Source organism: Lonchura striata, chromosome 12, assembly GCF_046129695.1.
Source record: "Lonchura striata isolate bLonStr1 chromosome 12, bLonStr1.mat, whole genome shotgun sequence".
NCBI lineage: Eukaryota > Metazoa > Chordata > Aves > Passeriformes > Estrildidae > Lonchura > Lonchura striata.
In genome coordinates this window covers 15,751,981-15,772,083 of record NC_134614.1, presented here as the reverse complement: position 1 = coordinate 15,772,083, position 20,103 = coordinate 15,751,981, and the positions used below count along the sequence as shown (strand labels likewise).

The window sequence follows — 20,103 nt, the reverse complement described above, 5'->3', positions numbered from 1 at the left end:
TTTTGCCCAGCAGGATAGCAAATGACTTAGAATGAACGTCTGGCACTGCTGTGTGATGCTCCCCTAAGCATTGCATCAACCAAGCAGTGATGAAGCTCTGTGGCATGTGGTTTTTATTATAGCATTACTATTGCACATAGAAGCTTTTCAAAAATGTTAGACATGAGGCAAGGGAACCCAGGCATCTCATTACTTGTTAAACACTACCTTATCACTCAGCTAAAAAAGTTTTATTCATACACTACATGCATTTGATGAAGAACACGTTTTCTATTTGATCAAGTTACTAATTCTTTCTTGTCACAGGGTGCAAAGATCTCAGGCTGCTATTTCACAACACTTCATCTTTGGAAAAGTCTAGGAGTGTACCCAGGCAGCTGTGATTGAGATGTTATGCACTGCATACTAACCAACAAACACTGATGGAGCAGGGGGGAAGCTCTCCACTGGAATCATGTCTGGAGGTCTCCCATAGGTCATTTCATACAGCAAGTGTCCAAAGCAATGAACATCAACACCCTCTAAAGTCTGTGGGGGAAAAAAGAAAAAAAAAACCACACCTTGCTAGTTCTTCGTAAGTGGTTAACCCAGTGATCTTGCATGTGAAGACAGAAAAGAGGAACCATTAAGGCAGTTCCTAACCACAACCATTTCCCTGCATAACTGTAGCTCAGACGAAATTTTCATGCTACAAGCTACAGCAGCCTCTGTTGTCTTTTTGTACAAGATGGTATAAATGGGAGAGCAGTATAGTCATGCTCTGTAAAAATGTGTGAAGTAGTAAACTCTTCACAAAGCAGTTTAGACATCTGCACAGCAACAGAAGTTCCAACCAAGCACACTTTCCTAGCTAAGTCAAATAGCAAAGAATGAGATTCATAAAATGATCAGTTGTCACTTTACAGGGAAGAAGATAAAAAGATGGGGAAAAAATGCATACCAATCAAACCTAGGAGAGTCTCTTTTGCTCCTCCATACGTTCATGCAAGCTGTACATACATGCTGATCTCCCAAACAGCATATTTCCAAGATTTCTGAATCATGTTTAAACAGAAGAGGCTCTTCTTACAGTAAGAGGTTTTGATGGCACTAATAGATATGGACTAACCATGAACTTGTGATCATTTCTTTGACAATACAGAACTTATTTAGCAAGACCAGCAAGCAGCTCTCTCATGATGCTGCACAGAATTTATTACGATGAGAGCCTAAAGGCAGGGAATGATGTTGCTGCAACAAGGCATATTTGTTTTCATATTTTTGCAGTAGATAAATATTTTGCTTTGCAAGCCTGCAGTCAGACACCCCTCAAACAAATAAAAATAACCCTTAAATAGCTAGAATCTGCAAGCATCTGATCAATTTTCACAGTCTCCACCAAAGATTACTTCTCCCAGCTAGGCACAAGTAAATAGCTGTGCTCACTGTACAGACATAAAAGTGAAACTGTAGTAGACAATATGCAAATTCCTATGAAGTACAGACCAGAGTGGAAAGAGATATTAAAACAATTGCACTTTACCTCTATTTGTGCTGGCACTGTTGTCACAAAAACACTCACCTGCACTCCCCCTCTACCTGTTTACCTTTGGCCTCAGCCTCGCTCCAGTGTGCTGCAACAGAACTGCTGTGCAGTGATTTGGAGGAAGCAAAAAGCAATTTGATGGAGTAAAGCTCTGATGAAAAAAAAGGTGCTTGAGAGAGATTTTTTTTCATTCTAGTCAGTTCTCCACAAACAAAGGTTGAGAATAAAGATTTGCATGAATTCCTTGTCTGAACCTTACATTAATTTTCCGAAACTGTGAAAAGTATGATCGATAAAATGATGGAAGTCCCAACAAGGAATTTTCTAGATCCAGTAACTTGCAGGTATCCCCATCCAGCATCACATTGGCAGAGTGAAGATGGCCATAAGGAAATCCTTTCTCATGGAGGAATTTTAATACCTGAAAGAATTTGAATAGAGAAGCACCATCACAAGATGGTCTGATGTTTTCAAGATTGTAAGATCATCACTTAAATGCTCCAATACTAAAGCAGACACATAATAAATGAGGCCCCAGTTTGGAATGCTCACTCAACTTGATCTTTTATCTACATCCTCTTTGGCTGACTATTCATTCCCATTTCACTGGTAGGACTTTTCACAAAACAAATATTTGATGCTGATCCTCAAAGCAGGCTTATGGACACCTCCCAAAGAGATCTGGAAACTAAAATTTTAAATTCTACTGAATATAACAGTTTCAATTAAAAAAATTTAAAACACACTAACAAGCATGCATTTATGGCATGTTCTGCAGGCTATGAGGTACTTCTTTCCCATGTTACACAAGGAATAGACTATATTATCACCTCTCCCATTTAAGCTCTACATATACCAACTGCATTTTCTAGGGGGGGGTCATAAATGGTCTCACACAAATATATCTAAATTCAACTCAGCAGTGTATCTCAATTTGCATTTAGCTTTGAATTCTGCTGAAGGTTTGTCCACTTTCTGTAGTTAGACCAGCTGGCCTCCAAAATAATAAATCAAAAAAGCCGGTAAATAAAGAAAAAAATTACCTCTAATATTTGCCTTCCATATGTTTTTATTTGCTGAAGTTCAAGACCTTGAATTTTTTTAGGATTGCAATACTTCTTCAGGAATGGATCTTTTGGCTTTGCCTTTAAAAGAAACACACGAATCAAGTACTATGCCTAGAAAAGTCATAATTTGCTTTAGTTTGCTTAGCAATTGATGGCAAACACTTTTATAAAAAACATGTATGGTCACTCCAGCATATGTTCTGCCATTTGACTTGGGGGTAAGGGGAAGATGTTACCTTATAAATGAGGTCCTTTAGTGTCCCTTTTTCACTGAATGGTCTTATAACCAGTGCTGAAGATTCGTTGGCAATGGCAAAAGTGATTTTGTAAATATAGGGATGCTACCAAAAGAAGAAACTGTAGGTAAATTTCAGATGATAGATTTTTAAATCATTTGTGTTCAACTCACAAGTAAAAAAATACCAGTCTGAATTGTGTATTTAAAGTAGTAAATTGGATTCTGTCAGTGATACGGAATAACTGAAAATATTCAGTCTTAACCTGCAGTAAATGCAAAAAAAACTTCACAAAGACATTATTCAATTAACATATAAATTAAAAACAACAACAACAAAAAAAAAAAAACCTGTTTCAGCCAGTTTTTCACATGCTTAATAACCTTAAACAGAGACTCCAGAGACTCCTTTTGGAGTCAAATGCCCGTTTTTCAGGCAGAGATGTCTACTGGATTTATAATGTGGCATTTCACAGGAGCTTAAATAGTACACCCTCCATTGCAGCTCTATTAAGATGCTCCTGAGTCCAAAGAACTGAAAAAATAACAATACTTGTTCCACTGCCTCATCCACTGCTGCCTGGGAGTATCCCAGCTCACGGATTAGCAATTTCACTTAAACAGTTCTATCCTAACAGCCTGAAGGTGTTGAGGAGATTAAATAAAAGCTCATGATCTCACAGTACTGCACAAGAAGGAAAAAAATCAAATCAACCACAACACTGAATCTCCTTTAATAATCCTGCAGGATTATTACTTGTGCTGAGAACATGTTACCTCATGGTATATGGGAAATTTAATTAAAAGGTTTGCAAACCTTGAATGAAAGCAACCCTAAAATTACGAACTATGCCAACTAGGCTACATGTGTTTTTCCAAGATCAGTCCTTGACACACACTTTCATACTAGCAAAATTTTAAAATCTTCAGTACTCACAGAACAGGAAGGAAGAAGTTTCACAGCATACTGTAAGTCTCTGTCAGACAAGTATTTATCAGGGCCAAGATCAGCCTGGAAGTAAACAGGATAAGAATGGCATAAAAATACATGTTGCATTCCATACAGAAGATGTGATCAATGTTCTACCTTGGCATATTAGGCCACATGTTTGAAGGTATATTTTGAAGAGCAAGCAAGAAAATTACACATACAAAATGAAACATGAGGAGGCTGCATAAGGCCATACAAACATCCTGACCATAAATATTACTGCCTCTTTTCTTCCACTGACCTGACATGCATTGCTACCACTGAATGAACTTTGCCAACCCTAAACTGGGGACTGTGTACATTAGGAACTGATAAGGCACCTTCTTCCTCTGCAGCAAGAAAAACTTCCCTCCTCCCACAGGCTTTAGTGACCTCTGCTCTCCAGTGAAGTCTCACAAACAGCTGTGCTCATACAACTAACAGGGCAGCACATTTCAGAACAGGAGCAAAATCAACTCTCATTGAGGGAGCAATTCATGCCCTGCTCACCTATTAGTTTGTCAGTACAACTAAAAGTCTGAGTAGGAAAACCCATGACTTTAAAAAGGTTCATCTCATTATTTTCAGTGAGCACATTTATATTATGGTCAACAGCCACATCATTACAAGTAAAGAATCCTGAGGTGCAGGTTTGGGAACAAATGGCCAGGCACAGAAAGTTCCAAACTGGATTTACCACCAGAGGAAAGAAAAACAAGAAATTCCACATCACACATCTACCTAAGGGATTCCAAAGCTGTCTCAAAGCCTGAGCTCTTCAATCTCTCTCCCCATCACTCGCACATGATAGTCAAAATCAAACTTTGAGTGAAATTAAGAAAGACTTAAGAATTAAATTAAAGCATAGATACCCAGCTTAACACTAGCCGTTCCTTTGGTTGATTCTTAATTTTCATTAAGAAATATTTCTTACGTATTCGCCAACCTACAAGAAAAAGTAAAGAAAAAACTCAGCAGGGGCTTTAATTAAACTGCCAAATCACACAGCTTGCAGGTAGGACAAGGTCTGTAAGCAAAGACAGTATTGGAACCTTAGGACAACTCTCATAATTGGGAAAAAAATCAAAGAAGTTTTCATGCACACATGGCCTTCTTACCTATATCTTTTAATGGTTCAACTACTTCCCACTTTGGCTCTGATCGGAAGAACATTGAAACATGCTGTAAGGCAATTTCTGGAAAGAAAAAAAGGAGACAAAGAGGGAGAAAAAGAAGAAAAAAATTTAAATGTTTTTAAGACACTGTATAATGTAATTATCCACATATGAGGCAAGGTCCAATGCCAGAAGGAAGCCTTCAGGAATTCAGACTAAAAGTCAGCAAAATCAATTCAAAAGGAAACCAGATAAAAATACAGTTAGAAAGCATTTGAGTTTTTAACCTGGTAACTCAAATCCAGAGAGAAAACAGAGAAAGCACTGCTTGGAATACTTAGCCTACAATCTCCATTCTATCTGTACTGGATCTACATTTCCAAGTCTAAATCACAGCTCAGATTTCCCACACTAGGTGTACACAACATTAGAACACCAAATGTTTCTGCTGCATCTGTAAAAGTGCTTTTATCTTTTTGACATCCATTTATGTTGCTATTACTAAGTGTAGTTTGTAAACTAGTTCTGTTTCACTACAGGTTATTGTGCCCTTTTCTGTGCAGGCAGAGGTATTTGGCCAGCTATCATGGGACTTCATACATTTTGAGGGCCAAGGGGGAGGACACCCATCTGGTTAGTGAATTCTCCCACAGCTGGGAATACAACTGGTTTATTCATGAAGGAACTTGAGGGGAAATCTCAATGAGAACTGGGGGGGAGAAAGGGAATCATGCCAAGGGAATCATGGCATAGAAACACAGCAAAAAGTAAGGATGTGATGATCTCTCTGCACTGTATCTTCTTTCTTCAGAAATATGCTAGGAAAAAATGTGTAATAAGTATAATCTCTCTGCTCCAGTATTTAGGAAATGACAAACTGATGGCATCTCTAAAGACCACAGGCAATGACGTGTGTCACCAGATTCCCAGCAACTTTCAGGAAAAACAATCTTCATGAAAGTGCTCAAAATTAACACAGACATCACAACACCTCCTTGAGAATTTAAACTGCTTGCTCAGCATTAGCCAGACAAACTGCATCCTTAAAGAGTTACTAATAATTTACAACTCCTGCACAGCTTATCATACTGGGAAATGTTCTTTGCACTTTGAAGCTGAAGACACAAGAATGTTACATAAAGGGAGGGAAAAAAGACAAGTGAAAAGGAAGCAGTGAGTTCCTGCTTCAGCAGGCTCTGCTTCTAAGAAAACAAGCTTTGCATTTTGCAAAAAGTTGGTTTGTATATGAACTAAATTTGTGGAGTGGGTTTCATCACTAAGAGGAAGTTTTTTCAATCTGTAAGACAAATATTTATTGATATCCAATGGCTGAAGCTGCAGTAAGACAAATTCAAAGAATAAACAGTTAGCAATGAAGAAACTGATCACTGGGATATAATTTTAAGGAATGCAGTGACTTTCCAATATCTGTGAGAAAAGAGTATCTGGCTTAGTCTAGCCTTGAAAAAGTACTCAACCTAGCTCAAACAACTAGTTCTAAATTAGATCACACCTCAAAGCAAGGGTAGGAGCTGGACAAGATAACCACAATTCTTGAAAGATTCAGGGCTCAGAAAATGGTCTGTTTCAACAGAACTCTAAGCTAACAAACTTAACTCCACCTTATACTCTGACAGAAAAATTATTTCCCAAGAGCAACTCTTTTCATTTATTATGAATTACGAAAACTAGATGTCACTCTCACCAACCCTCCTCCTCCAAGTTCTGCTTATACAGATCTTGACCCTCTTCACTCCTCTGTGAAATAATTCAAATATTTATATTTCACAATCCCAGCAGGATCCATGCACAGAGCTGGAGGAGCATTATCACAAATAATCACAGGCACAGTAGGATAATTTTGAAGATTATTCCCCCCATGCTTCAGTGTAGATCCTGGCCAGCATTCACAGAAGATACAGAGCACGTGCTGAAGTCAAAGTGAAGTACAGTTCTGTATTTTTGACTTACCAGTGTAATTTACAGAATAGCTGTTTGGGTCCAAGAATTTCTTTACCAGTTCACAGTTAGACAGTATGTGATGGGCAGTAATCACATCCAGGTAGGCCTGGAGTCCCTTCTGTCTTTCAGCAATGAATTCACGCTCCATATTTCCAATCAACTTTTTTGGAGGAAGAGGTAGACTTAGAGTTGAGATCTTAAAAAGAGAGGAAAAATTACTAACCTTGCTTGCAAAATGCCTCAAGGATATAAAACTAGCAACCCAGAAAGCAAACGTTTCTCAGCAGCAAGCTGGATAACTCTTTGTACAGTGTATGTACAAGCTTTTCTATTTTTCCTAGCACAGTTATCAGAATCAGATGACAGCTCACATCCCACTGTGAAGAGATTATTAAGTGGAACAACACTGAAAATACAAGGAGACAAATTTTTGCTAGTGAGTCATACATTTAAGATCACTACCCAAAACTTTCAGATATTTAATAGTGACAATTTTCAGCCAGATTCTTTCTATGACGTTATTCTGCCACAGCACAAAAACAATTCACACCTTACCATTTTTCATCAAGTGCAGATTAGTACCTTTCATCTGCCTCTATGTATAAATATGTAATTTCAAATACAGTGCAGATTTCCATTTTATCTTCTGAATTTGCTCCTGTACATTTTTTAAACATCTATATATCTTTCAACCCAGAAATAGCTGCAATATACCAGGGGATGTATGCTAATTGCATTATACTGACACAAGAGATCCAAAACTTAAGGGAAAAAATCAGAGAAATCCTTCAAAATAGGACAATGAAAAAAATTTCAAAGCCTTTGCAAATTAGATCAAAGAGATCATCTTTAGTGTTTAGATTCAATTACGTCATGTGAATAGCCAGAACACATTTTTCGTGTTGTTAACACATCGTTGTCCTGCAGATCAAAGCACCTGCCTTGGGTAAGCTGAATTCCCATGGGAGTTATCTTCAAGAATTGCATGTTGCAGCAATCAATTACACCAGATGCAATAACCTCATTTCTAAAGCAGAGTTCACCAGGGAGAAGACTGGGACTTCTGGTGTTTTAACAACTTTCATTTTAACTAGTGAAAAAAGTGGATTAGTTCAACAAACTGGGGCAGAAGGAGCATTCCCCTTCCTTTCTACTTCCTTCATTTGAACACAGGAGTTGTCCTCTGCTAACTTCAGCACTTCTCCTACTTCTCGTTTTCTGACTTCAAATTATGGACTGAAAAAGAGCTATAACTATGTCTGAATTACAGAAACTATTTATAAACCAGCAAGAAAACCCAAAAGCAACCATATATCACTTACAGCCAGTAATTCACCAAATTAGTTTTAGCACCAGAGACAAACAGAACTCTTTTGGCAGACCACTCATTTTAATTAAAAACTGAGTGTCTAAACAAGAGCTGAGACCTTTTCTAGAATTACTCACTTAAAAAGCAAGTCAAATCTTCATCACCTTTACCTTCTTGACCTGACAGCTAGCCACCATCAGAGAGAAACTGACTCTAATTCACAGGTTTTCCAACCACTATCATTTGTTTTAAACTCATAAATCAGACTTCTACTATTTTTCAACAGAAAGTAACATTCAGGCCCAGGTTTTTGTAGCCATCTGCCAAAACACACAGCACAGCACAGCAAGAGCACTCCAGCAGAGAACACCTCACTGAGAGCCTGACCTTGCAAAGACCTTACATGCTTTCAGACACCACTTCTCAGTGGCCCCAGCTCACCACTGGAGCCAGGATGGGCTTGCCAGGGAAGAACCTGGGAATTAACATTCTTATCTTCAAACCACAGCCTGCTCAGGAATGTCTGTTCAAAAGCTGCAATAAAATGCTTCACAAAAGCCAGATATCTTGCTGTGAATTCCAGTACTTCCAGTACCAGCACTTCACTTGACAAAACAGAAGAATGATCTCCACTGATCTCTGTCAAATAAGTAAAGAGGAAAAAAATGCAGAACGGACTGGAAGAAGCTTTTCAATCTGGTACAACTGAGAGTTCAAGGGAACATGTCTTGAAACTTTCTGATACAAATCAAGGTCACATATATACACTTCATTTTTTCCCAAGGTGCTTGGCATGACTGCATTCCTTTGCCTAGACAATTTTTAAATTATCAATCCTTACTGTACATAGCACTAGATTAAGAACAGAAAATTTGCATTCCAACTCAACTGCAACTGTGCTCAAACACATCCACATAAACACAGAGAGGTCAAGTATGCCAGAAAAACTTGGAGAACTTGGGCTTTACACTCAAAAGAAGCTCCAGCAGTTCTTCCAGCAGATCTTTAGCTTTGAAGGAAAAAGATTAGGGTTTGGTATCTTCTTATTTGTTTGGAGTTTTGTTTGTTTACTCTAATTTCAATATATACAAGATGAGAGCTTAAAGAGTTTTAAAATATGTCACTGGACCTGAATATTGTGATGGAATATTGTTGCTTAGAGTTTTGGATGGAAACATCTGAGAAGTGTTTTACTGCCTTAACAGATGAGGAAAGTTCAGCTCCAGCATCACAAAGATTAATTTATAAAAAACTCTGAAACAGTGGGAGAAAAGAGCCACTGCAGGAGACCAACTGCTAAAGCACATGGCCTGCTAATTTAGCCACCCTCTTATATCCTCCCATTTAAGTTAGAGGTACATTTTGATAATTCTTTTTAACGTTTTCCAGTCATCCAAGCAGCTGACATTTTATCCTGGATCTTAGTCTCTCCTGTTTCCAATTTCCCCTTTGTCTCACTCTGCAAAGTTGCTCTCAGATAATTTCCTGGACCCTCCACTTTTATAATCCGCTTCTATTTCAGATAAAAAGGCTTTTTCTTTCTAAACTCCATCATACATAACCTATTTACCTTCACTTTACAGATTTTTCACATAGGCCTAACTTTGCAGTACCTGTCATTTCTGGATTTTAAGTTTTAAAGGTCCATTGCCTTCTCTACTAAAGCTGCCTCATTTGAAAGGTAAATGAGAAGGCAACAAAGCCTTTTCATGCCTTAACACACTGTTCCCCCATGGTTAAGAGCAGCTTGTTATAGGTGGCTGCAAAGTGAACTCTTCCTTCTTTTTAAAACTTCCACAATTTTTTTTAATCTGTGATATCCATCCAAACTATGTTAGACCACAATGATCCCAAGGTATTCTGATGACTAGTACCAACTCAACTCCTTGTGTTCCCATGGGTGTTTGTCTAATTTTAGATCTTGGATGTCTCTGGTGCAGGAGACACCTCTGTATTGCATTTATTCAGCACATCACAGAGAAGGTTTCTAGGTCATGATAAAAGTTCCTACGTGCTGCTGCACATTTAACAGATTAATTCCACAAGGTAACCATGCTGCATCTGTTGAATTACGACTGATTTGGCCCTGTCCACCTGCAGCAGAGGAAGCAGTTACAGTGGGCTCTCAGAGCACACAAATCAACATCCTTACAGGGTTTTGCTCATCAAGGCTCATCAAGCAGATAGTTGATTTGATCTGGGGAGGAGGGGGGAAGTGGAAGCAGTATTAAGCTCTTGAATTCATGAAACACTTAACAAGGGAAAAATTTTAAAGTCACAAAAATCTATCCTCAAATCGTGCCATTCGCTTTTTATCCTGTTTGCCCAGTATGGAAATCTCAAGTAATGAGTTTGTCTCTTGTAGATGTTAATCACTGCTGCTTCCCCCCGTTCCCAAACACACTCACACTTCTGCTTTTTCCCACACAAACTAAAAAGAAATAATTGTCCTAAAAAGCAGAAGAAAACACACAGTAAGTCCAGTGTCTGACCAAGGAACACTCCTCAGTGACACAGAAAACCATCACATGAGAAGCAGCATCTGGTAGTGCTTTTAGACGAATATAAATAATGAGACACATAGCACTTCAATGCTGAATTTATAAGGTTGGTATGTGCCTTGGCTTTCTCCAAATCAAAGGAGGAACAAATAAAAACACATAAAACCGGAACAAGTCACAGGACTGAAGGGAAAGATTCAGCATCTGCCAATTTCCTCCATTTCTATATAAATTCATCCTGCTGATACTAAAATTCAATTTTTACATGAGAAAACTTAAAGATGAAAAAGTATATATTCATGTTACATTTGAAGTCACAGTTTACAGCTCTTTACAACTAGGTAGGAGCTTTTTTCTTTCACCACAATATATAAAAATACCACAAGGCATAAATATCACAATTCTGAATATATTCTTCTAACAGCATTTTTTATTCATATATGAAGAGTGAAAATTACCTGCAGGCTGTTATTCAACAAGTCAAAGTCACTATATCGCCTCACGATCTGTAAAATAAAATACAAAGTTCAGGAAACAAATTCCTTTTTCTATTAGCATTTTACTTCTCAAAATCCCATCAGAAAAAATGAATTCCCATTTACAATTATCTTCTTTTGCAATTTTTGTACAAATGCCTAACTGTTGGATTTATGTCACATTGCCAGAGAGCAAAAAAGAGTTTTTAATCACAGCTTGATCAGACAGAAAATGCATTTCTAAAAATTACCTTAAAACAGTACTTGTGAGCAAAGTTGTCTGCAAACAAGGCATTTTTGCTATATTAGATGTGACAATTTTTCACACTCATCTTTATTACTACTTCTTGGTTTCACTGGTCTCATATAAGCAGAGCTGTGATTTTAGCACTGAGAAAGGCAAACTGGAATTTTAGATTTTAAATTTATGGTTGTACCAACACACAGTAGAAACACATGACAGGCATTTTTCCTGGAATATTCAGAATTGCAGCAGAAAACATGCCTTCTGTAGCTGGCAGCAATACTGTTTTTCTCTTAGTTTTGACCAAAAGAATTCAAGCACTTCATGTTCTCAATTTCAAATCAACATTTCTCTTTCCAGCTCAAATTTTAAAAGGTAGCAATAGGCAATTTTCAAACTTTTCCTAAAAAAGGAGTCCCGGTTACATGAACTACAACTTAAGAAATTACCTGCCAACTGTTTTCTGTTGAAACTCCTCTCTGGACACGGATTATGTACTCCTAGTAAAAGGGAAAAAAATTAGAAATGAGAACTAATGAGCTGAAGAAATATTAGGCACTTCTTCAAATAAGACAACTAACATTCAAATGCAGAACATTCAGATCCAACACCTGGGTTTGCTCAGACCCATCCCTAACAGTTGCTCTGCTCTGCTTTCCCAGCACAGAGGACAAGGAGAGTTCCAGGAGCTTGCACACCTGTGGGGCACTCAAGTGGTTTCATTTAGTAACAGAAGAAGACAGCAAAAGCATCTCAGCACACAGCTCTACCCACAACAGCTGAAGAAACCTCTCCCTTCCCACCTCCAATATCTAACAAGTGCCCCCAGGAATTATTGCCACCACCATAACAAAGTTAAATGCCAGTAAATACCTACACCAAAAGTGTCTATTTTCAGAAAGTCAGCCTAACATGGCTCCTCCATATTCTTTCCTCTTACCCATTTGAAATCATAATTATGGTATCTTCCTTCAAAACAAGAAGCCCAAATCCTCATAACTAGTAACATCAATACACAGAGCTGATAAGATTTAACCAGAGTAATTATCTTTGGAAACTATATGACAGAAATCAATTAATGGGACACCTGGAAACCCATATTCACCTCTAATGTGTGTTTCCTTGTTTTGTGACCATTACTGCATTTTGGGAAGAGGCTACTTCACACACAGACAAAAAATTGCAGCAACTGCTTATTCATCAAGTCTCAAAGGAACATTGGCTGCTTTCTGAAAAACCACACCAGTGATGATTCACCATGTGCAGTCATTCATCTTTTCTAGGATTTTGGAAGAAGCTGAGTTATTGCTCAATCTCTTGTAGCACTTGCTCTTTATCCAGTGATTGTCATTTTCTATTGAGCCCCAAGAAAATGCTTCAAGACAGGCAGAACACAAATTCATTAAAGAACCATGAAAGGATCTTACTGCACACAACCACACTGGTCAACACGGCTCTTCTGGAGAGCCTCATGATACACAACTTGGGACACAGAGCTCATTCTCACTGTAAGATTATATTTTAAAAAAACCTTATTTGGGCCACAACTATTTTTCCCCACACTTACTTGAGCATTTTCCCATCCCATCCATATCTGCTTTTGTGGCCTAATGCATTAATCAAGTTCCTTTCTTATATTACAGGGTTTGCAACTGGAAAGAGAAGACCAAACACTCTCCAGATGAGGCCATTAGTTGTGTCTGTAAGGAAGTTCCACCACACACATCTCCATAATGAATTTTTGTCCAACTCAGGACTACCCTGTCAATACAACTAATGAAAAAGCCTAAATGATCTTCTGAGTTGGTGGAGGGGCTTTTCCCCCAAAGCTGGTAATAAGACTGAAAGTCAAAGAACAGTAATAGTAGAAAAGCAAGGATAATACAATCCCATTCTCAGTATCTGCCAGGGGTACACATAATCAGCAGACCACAGAATGCTGAGTTCCAGTGAGAAGTTGATACTTCCTATTGCCTCTGTGTGGCAACAAACTTGTCGTGGGATTATAATTAGCACACTGATATATGCTTCCCATAGGACCAGAGAAGAGCTTTCAACTCTTCAAGTCTAAATGCATAAATGCCTTTATTGCTCTGCCAACTTCTGTTTTAGTTAGGAAAAAAAACTTGAATTACAACAGTCTTCTTCTGAGACAACCTGATAGTGGGACTGCCCATAGGAAATAAATGAAAACATAAGGAAAACAGAGGCACACTCAGGTTCATCTGTGTTTAGCAACATCATCAAACACAGGAAAACAGGGTGGAAATGCCTTCAGAAAAAGCTAGTAATTACCAGAGTTCACTCTTGCAAATAATTTTAAGCATCAGCAACCAGGCTCAGGGAGGTCAATGTTAGCTACACTCCTGTACAAATTCCCATGGCATCTTTCACTCCTACATGAATAGCTCAGAATTTTTCCTATGACTCAGTTTACCAAATAACTTCAAAGGAGCCCTAACAGCTGCTGGTTGGGAAAGAAAGGTCTCAGCTTGCAGCAGAGAGACAACCTCCCCCTATGCTTTGCCCACGAGCAGCAAGGTCACTGTCAGCAGGAGCCTCCAACAGGACAAGCCACAAAACCATTCCCAAAACAACCTCCCTGGCTCCCTCCACACAGGTAAGGTTTGTACATCCGCTGCTCTTCCTACCTGTACTGCCAAACCACTTCATGACACAACCTTGATATTCCTGCAGCAGCTCAAAATACATTTTTAAAGATGCCAAGCAAAGCAGTTTTACCTATGGGATCATTTCCTGGCTGCTCCAATTAGTCAAAAAAAGCTGAAATAGGTGCTGGGAGGAGGAGGTTGGGAGCAGGGAAATATGTATGACCCCAGCTGCACAATCATTTCCTAAAATGTTCTTCCTAGTACTACAGCATTCTGGATAGAGCTCTGAAAAGGAGTATTTTCCATATAACCACATGGATCAGTGACAACCACACTGCTGATAACAGTTTCACACTCACTGCGTGGGATTAATGTTACCCTGAATTCACCCATTTTCAGGTAGAGCCAAGATTTAGATGGTTTCATTTCTTGGGGTTTTTTTCTCCCCAAAATTCACCAAGATTAGTCCCTGGTGCTCCAGCAATTATTAAAACATTATCATCAGCAACCCAGAGCTGCTCAGCAAAATTTTGTTAACATTCCTGGGGGGGAAATTGCACAGCAAAGCACTCCAAATGTTTAACAATTGCTCTTTATCATCATTCCTAGTTTTTGAAACAGGAAACAAACCGGAAAGAAGGCTTTTGCAGAGACAAAACAGGGGGAAAAAAAAGTGGTGAGTTAAGAGATTCTTATAATGAAATAGCTCAACAATATTGGGTAACACATTCTGTTTCCCTAAGCAAATCATCTCTAAATTTCCAGCTCAGGATAGTCAGTCTCTTTTTCCACAGATTTCTGCTTTACATCTGTTTAATCCAACAGGCTTGAAAAGCCAGCCCTTATAAAGATCCAGGTCACCTTCAGGTCACATCAACTAAAAGTTTGAAAGGGCTTTATTTTATAAGCATTAAAGAGAGAAAAGCCTAATTAAGCATGAATACAATCCCTGCTTAAGTAGGCTGGATTGGAACAATTTCTAGTAAGAAGCTCTTTTAAATGTTTATTTAGAAAATCTCCCATGTGAAAAGTAGCAACAACATCAGGAGAGCTGCTCAGCCTCAGAGGCCTCTCTGTTACAGGGCACAGTATTTATTTGCTATTGCACAGCCTGCCATTAAGCCCATCTGAGGTAGAAGCAGCAGCAGTGGTTGGTGTTTCCCCACTTTCTAAACAATGCAGGTGTGTGTCTGTGCTGCACCATTCACACACTGCATCCCTTCTGTAGTAATGAGTCAGCCATTGACTAAGTGAAAGTTATGAAGTAGGACAACTGCAGGGGAAAAAATAGGACACACATTGACATGCAATGAAACTTAGTGAACACAAAAAACCTTGGAGAGAGATGAGAAATTACAGATTTTCAGTGCTCTGCATCACCATGACCTTCACCAGAAAGTCAAATTACTCACAATTTTTGAGGAAATACTCAGTAGCCAACAAAAATATTCTAATTAGGGTTTACTAAAGTACAATACGGAAACTAATATTTTGACTACAATCTTCACAGGACCTACAAATGCAATACTAATTTAGTAAGATCACCAGTGGAAACCCTAAGTTTGGAATAATTAAAATTGTGTGACGAAAGAGCCATCTTTTGTGAGCTCAGGCTGGAGGAGAGGTGGGAGATAATCAAGTTTACTGACTAAATCCAGGGGAGGAACTGCATTTCTGAAACCAGTGAACTACGACAGTTCCTTGTGTAAAGCCATGTCTAAAAGTAACTTCATGTTTGTTTTTGTCCAAAGTGAATGCAGCCTTGAGAAGACTGAATTCCTTGTAAAGCAGATGTACAAAATCTTTTACAAGCTTTTAAATGAAACTCTACAGTCCTAGAAATATGTGGCTCCATTTTTCTATTTGGAACAATATAGGAAAAATATAAATGCTTTTTCAACGTTTTCCAAATCTAACAGCCATGACTGTCAACATTCAACACTGCTTAAGGAAAACTAAAAACTCTGAAAGATTGTTAGGAGAGAGATTTATTTCAGCTGTTCATTTCCAAATGCCTTTAAGACAACAATGTACTGTATCAAAGCTGGCTGTTTCACTACTTCAATTTCAAAATATGAAACACATGAAAAAGGAAAATTACTTCAGAAAAGAACTGAGAAATGTTAAGAACACGTACAACTCACCAGTAGTTTTACTGCTGAACAGACTTGCAGGTATAGTTCTTAATAAGGAAAATGTCAAGATTTTCATGGAAGAAAATAGCGTCCTATTTTAAGGCTCTAGAAAGAAACCACTATTAAATGGTGAACACAGAGATGAAATATTGCAATATGAGGCAAGTTTAATAGCCAAAATTTATTAAAGCTTTCGTGTTGAAATTGCCTCTGTTGTCAGAACACAACATTTGGCATCAAGATGAGATACTTGCAAATGGCTTAGTATATTGGATGTACTCCTGCTCCTATTGAAGTCAAGGAATGCAATAGCAACAAAACTTCATTTTCTACAAAAAGGCTGGTACACAGACCTACAAAGGGACTGACTCATGGCTGTGGAAAGGTGCCCAACACACCCCTGGAAGTTACACAGGCAGAGCTAGAGGCTGAAGCATAAAGAAGGAGAGAAAATGAAGCTGACTGGGCTTGCTCTCGTAATTTCAAATCTATTCAGTGAGATGCCATTGGAATGCACCTGCAATATGAATTTTTTTGGCTTTCAAAATGAAAAGGACTCCATAAACACCACGCTATAGAATTAATTGTATTTAATTGCCAATTCCAACAAAACTCAGACTGCTTGTAACACACTTAACCAGGGAAACAACTTTTGCAAACATAGAAAGGCATCATTTTCCTCTTCCAATTATGACTGGAATTAAATACACAGAAATAAAAACTCAGTGAACAATTTCTTTGTTGCAATGCAAAAACATTGAGATTATGTTGCAGCTCAGATGTCCTAAGTCCAGTAAGAACTTCTGAGCTCTTCTGACTTGAACAAAGTATGCTGAGCCTATGTGCCTATGAGATAATTTGGCAGTTGGCTCCCTAACAATCTAAAAACCCATTTATGGGGGGTTGACATACTCTTACTAAGCAAAAAGTGCAAATCCTCAAAAGTCCATTTTCAATAATAGCTTAATCCCCTCTTAGGTTTCTGGAGAACTAGGTGAGAACATAGTAGTCTCAGGTTTTGTTTTCAGTTTTGTTTTTTTTCAGTTTCACCTTCAGCCTCAGGAAACAGAAACTCAGCCTGTGCCAAGTACAGCCCTTGATTCAACGCTATGGAGTTTACACTTACCTAGTCTGTTGTACTAAATTTAAATTAACAGAAACTGCTTAGAACAATACACAAGCAAACTATTCATTAGACACAAGCTTTGGTCTTCTGTGTGATATTTCACTGTGTCTACAGCTTTTCCTGAAATTCTTCACCTTTTCCTTAGCTGTTTTTTCAGAAGACTGGCTATTTTCAGCACCAACAGGAGATTTATATAACTACTACTTCAGTTGCCATGTTAAAGTTGCACCTAAACTCAGCCTAAGCCATCTTCATATGGGCACTTTTAAAAGCTATGATCTACAGGAAAAAAGTACAAACCCAAGTTTAAAACAACACTTGCAACACTAAACAACATTATAAAATCTTAATATATAGTGCTGACAAAAGAATTTTAAAAAATCATGGCTGTCTTTGCTTTAGAACAGGCCTAGTTCTCCAAAGATTAGTTTGGGATAAAGGATTTTATAGATCTACATCTTTTAAAGATACCACTTTGAGGTGGAACGAGGAAGAAAACTAAAAAGCATTCAGTTAATGACAATCTATTTTCTTCTGACTATAATTTAACAAAGTAAAATACAGTTTTCAGACCCCACAAAAAACACTTCAACCCTTATTTCTTAGAAGTGCTTCATTCACACACCTCTTCAGAGACAAGGATTTGTTTCTATAGCTTATTTTGAATCAGGAAAGTTCAAATCAGGGACAGCATCACCCACCAATAAACAAGCTATTCAGACACCAGGGACATAAAATGAAGTATCTGAAATGACAGAATAGTCCACTTACATCAAATAAGAAACCAAGTCTCTATTAATGGCTTCCTGTATTTTGTTATCCCACATTGGCTCTGTATAAACCATCTGTGCTGAACACACTTCAAGCCATCTTTCAGCTATCAACAGGGCTTCTGCAGCAAAACAAACAATTACTAATAGATGTATCTTAGAGACAGATTTTAAATCAAAAGGCACGGTGCTCCAGCATTCTGTTATTAAGAAAAGATCAGAAGAAAACAGTAGAGAATTTTCCAGCACACCCATTAGTAACAGAATACAGAGATGAAAGACGGGGCTATCGCACTCCCTCAGAAACAAGAAGGGTCTGGATTTCAAAAATTCTTCCAAGAGATCATTCTAAAAGAATTTTGTGACTTTTTCTTCTCTAACCAGAATCACACAAACCAAAGGAAAGAACACAAAGCGCTATTGTCATTTGCACTAACAAAAAAGCATAATAAGGAAACAAGCTACTAACGAAACATAATCTGGTCTGCTAACTGGGGAGTATTAGGAGTTACACAACTTCTCACAGGACTTGGCACACCCACCCTTCAGCTATTGAAACAGGTAAAAAGCATCACACTTGCCAGGAAATAAACCTCTTTAGTCTTAATTACAAGAGGAGTTGCACCAATTGAGAGCCACAGCCTGCTGGATTCACAAGACCTCCTAGACAATTTCTCATCAGTAACTTCGTTCAGAGAAAGACTGGAACATCAATAAATGCAGTTTCTCAGACAAAAAATAAACCATTTCTTAGGTGCGAATTATTTCTATGAAGAGTATTTAATAAGACAGTCTGTAAATTAGTATATACCCCACGGTGAACCTGCAGTTATTGTCGTTCAGGTTAGAGGTATGCAAGGAACCAGGAAGCAATCCACCATGCAGGAGTCAGAGATGTGTAAGGGACATAAGGAAACACTCTCTCCATTTAAAGGAACCTTCCCACTGGACAACCTGCTGCTGAAAGTACCTCTGGCCTCTTCTCCAGCATCCCTGCTCTCAGCTAGAGCAGGAATCAGAAATGACAGCCAGTTCTCTGATTCACGCTACTGCTTGGTCATACTATAATGAAACCCGGTTTTGGAAGTGGAAAATAACTGCAAACAGGACATTACAGAATTTGGATTACTACTGCATACTCAAAGACAGTTCTTATGGAAGCACTGTGCATGTGTCCTAGCATCCCAAAAGAATTAATGTGCGACACCCAAGTGACGGCAGGGCTTGTTCTGCGGAGTGCCACCGCTCCGCACAGCTCAGCAATGGGGCGGGGGCTGCGGGGTCTGCGCTCCACAGCCGCCGCTCGGCCACACGGCAGGACCCGGAGGCGAACGCAGCCCGTTCACGTGTAACTTCACCACAGCCACCGAAACGCGGCAGCCGGAGCCCATCTCTGCTCCAAAGGCTGCAGCACCCCGAGGAAGGCAGGAGTGGCAGCAACCCGCAGGGCCTGGCTCGGAGGGACGCGAGGCAGCGCGAACCCCGCGGAGCGAACCCGCAGAGCCCGGCGGTGCCCCCGGGGGTGCTGCGGCTGCTCCCGGGAGCCCCGCGGACACAGAGGGGGACGGAGCCGAGCCAGCAGCGCAGCCCGCGCCCCGCCGCGGGGTCCGGGCGCCGCGAGGTCGCGGCCCCGCTGCCTCCCGCACCGCTTCCCCTCGCCCCCAGCCCGCCCCGCTGCGCCCCCCGCCGCCCGCACCCCCGGCCCCGCTGCCGCGGGCTCGGCTCCGGGCCCGCCCGGCCCCGCTCCCGCCGTGCCGACCCCGAGCACCCCCCGGTACCGGCTCCCTCCATTCCCTCCCCCGCCCCGGCCGCTCCCGCCTGCCCCCGCGGCCCGGCCTGCCCCGCTCACCGTGTGCGAGTGCAGGCTCTGGCTCGCCTCGATCTGCGCTGTCAGCGGCACCGTATCGTCCAGCAGCACCTTGCCGGCCGGCGGCTTCTCCATGAAGGCCATAGCTGAGGAGGGAGCGGAGAACCGGCGCCGCCAACCCGCTTCCCGGGGCAGCTCCCGGCGCGGCCGCCGCTGTCAACACGGCAGCGCCGCCGCCGCCGCGGGGCC

General features: G+C 39.9%; 1 protein-coding gene across 8 annotated transcripts in view; it reads right to left on the bottom strand.

Moving 5' to 3' along the window:
• Nucleotides 1–20,103, bottom strand: part of PXK (PX domain containing serine/threonine kinase like) — a 42,984-nt gene extending 22,881 nt beyond the window's left edge. For all 8 annotated transcript variants that reach the window (XM_031505936.2, XM_021530946.3, XM_021530956.3 and 5 more), the window contains exons 1-11: nt 19,897–20,103; nt 11,854–11,904; nt 11,143–11,190; nt 6,884–7,070; nt 4,916–4,993; nt 4,670–4,743; nt 3,765–3,839; nt 2,829–2,933; nt 2,569–2,670; nt 1,785–1,946; nt 411–528 (exon numbers count right to left, since the gene is read on the bottom strand). In XM_031505936.2, coding sequence (XP_031361796.2) covers nt 411–528; nt 1,785–1,946; nt 2,569–2,670; nt 2,829–2,933; nt 3,765–3,839; nt 4,670–4,743; nt 4,916–4,993; nt 6,884–7,070; nt 11,143–11,190; nt 11,854–11,904; nt 19,897–19,998 — 1,102 coding nt within the window. In that variant the 5' untranslated portion in view covers nt 19,999–20,103. The remainder of the gene's footprint in view (nt 1–410; nt 529–1,784; nt 1,947–2,568; nt 2,671–2,828; nt 2,934–3,764; nt 3,840–4,669; nt 4,744–4,915; nt 4,994–6,883; nt 7,071–11,142; nt 11,191–11,853; nt 11,905–19,896) is intronic.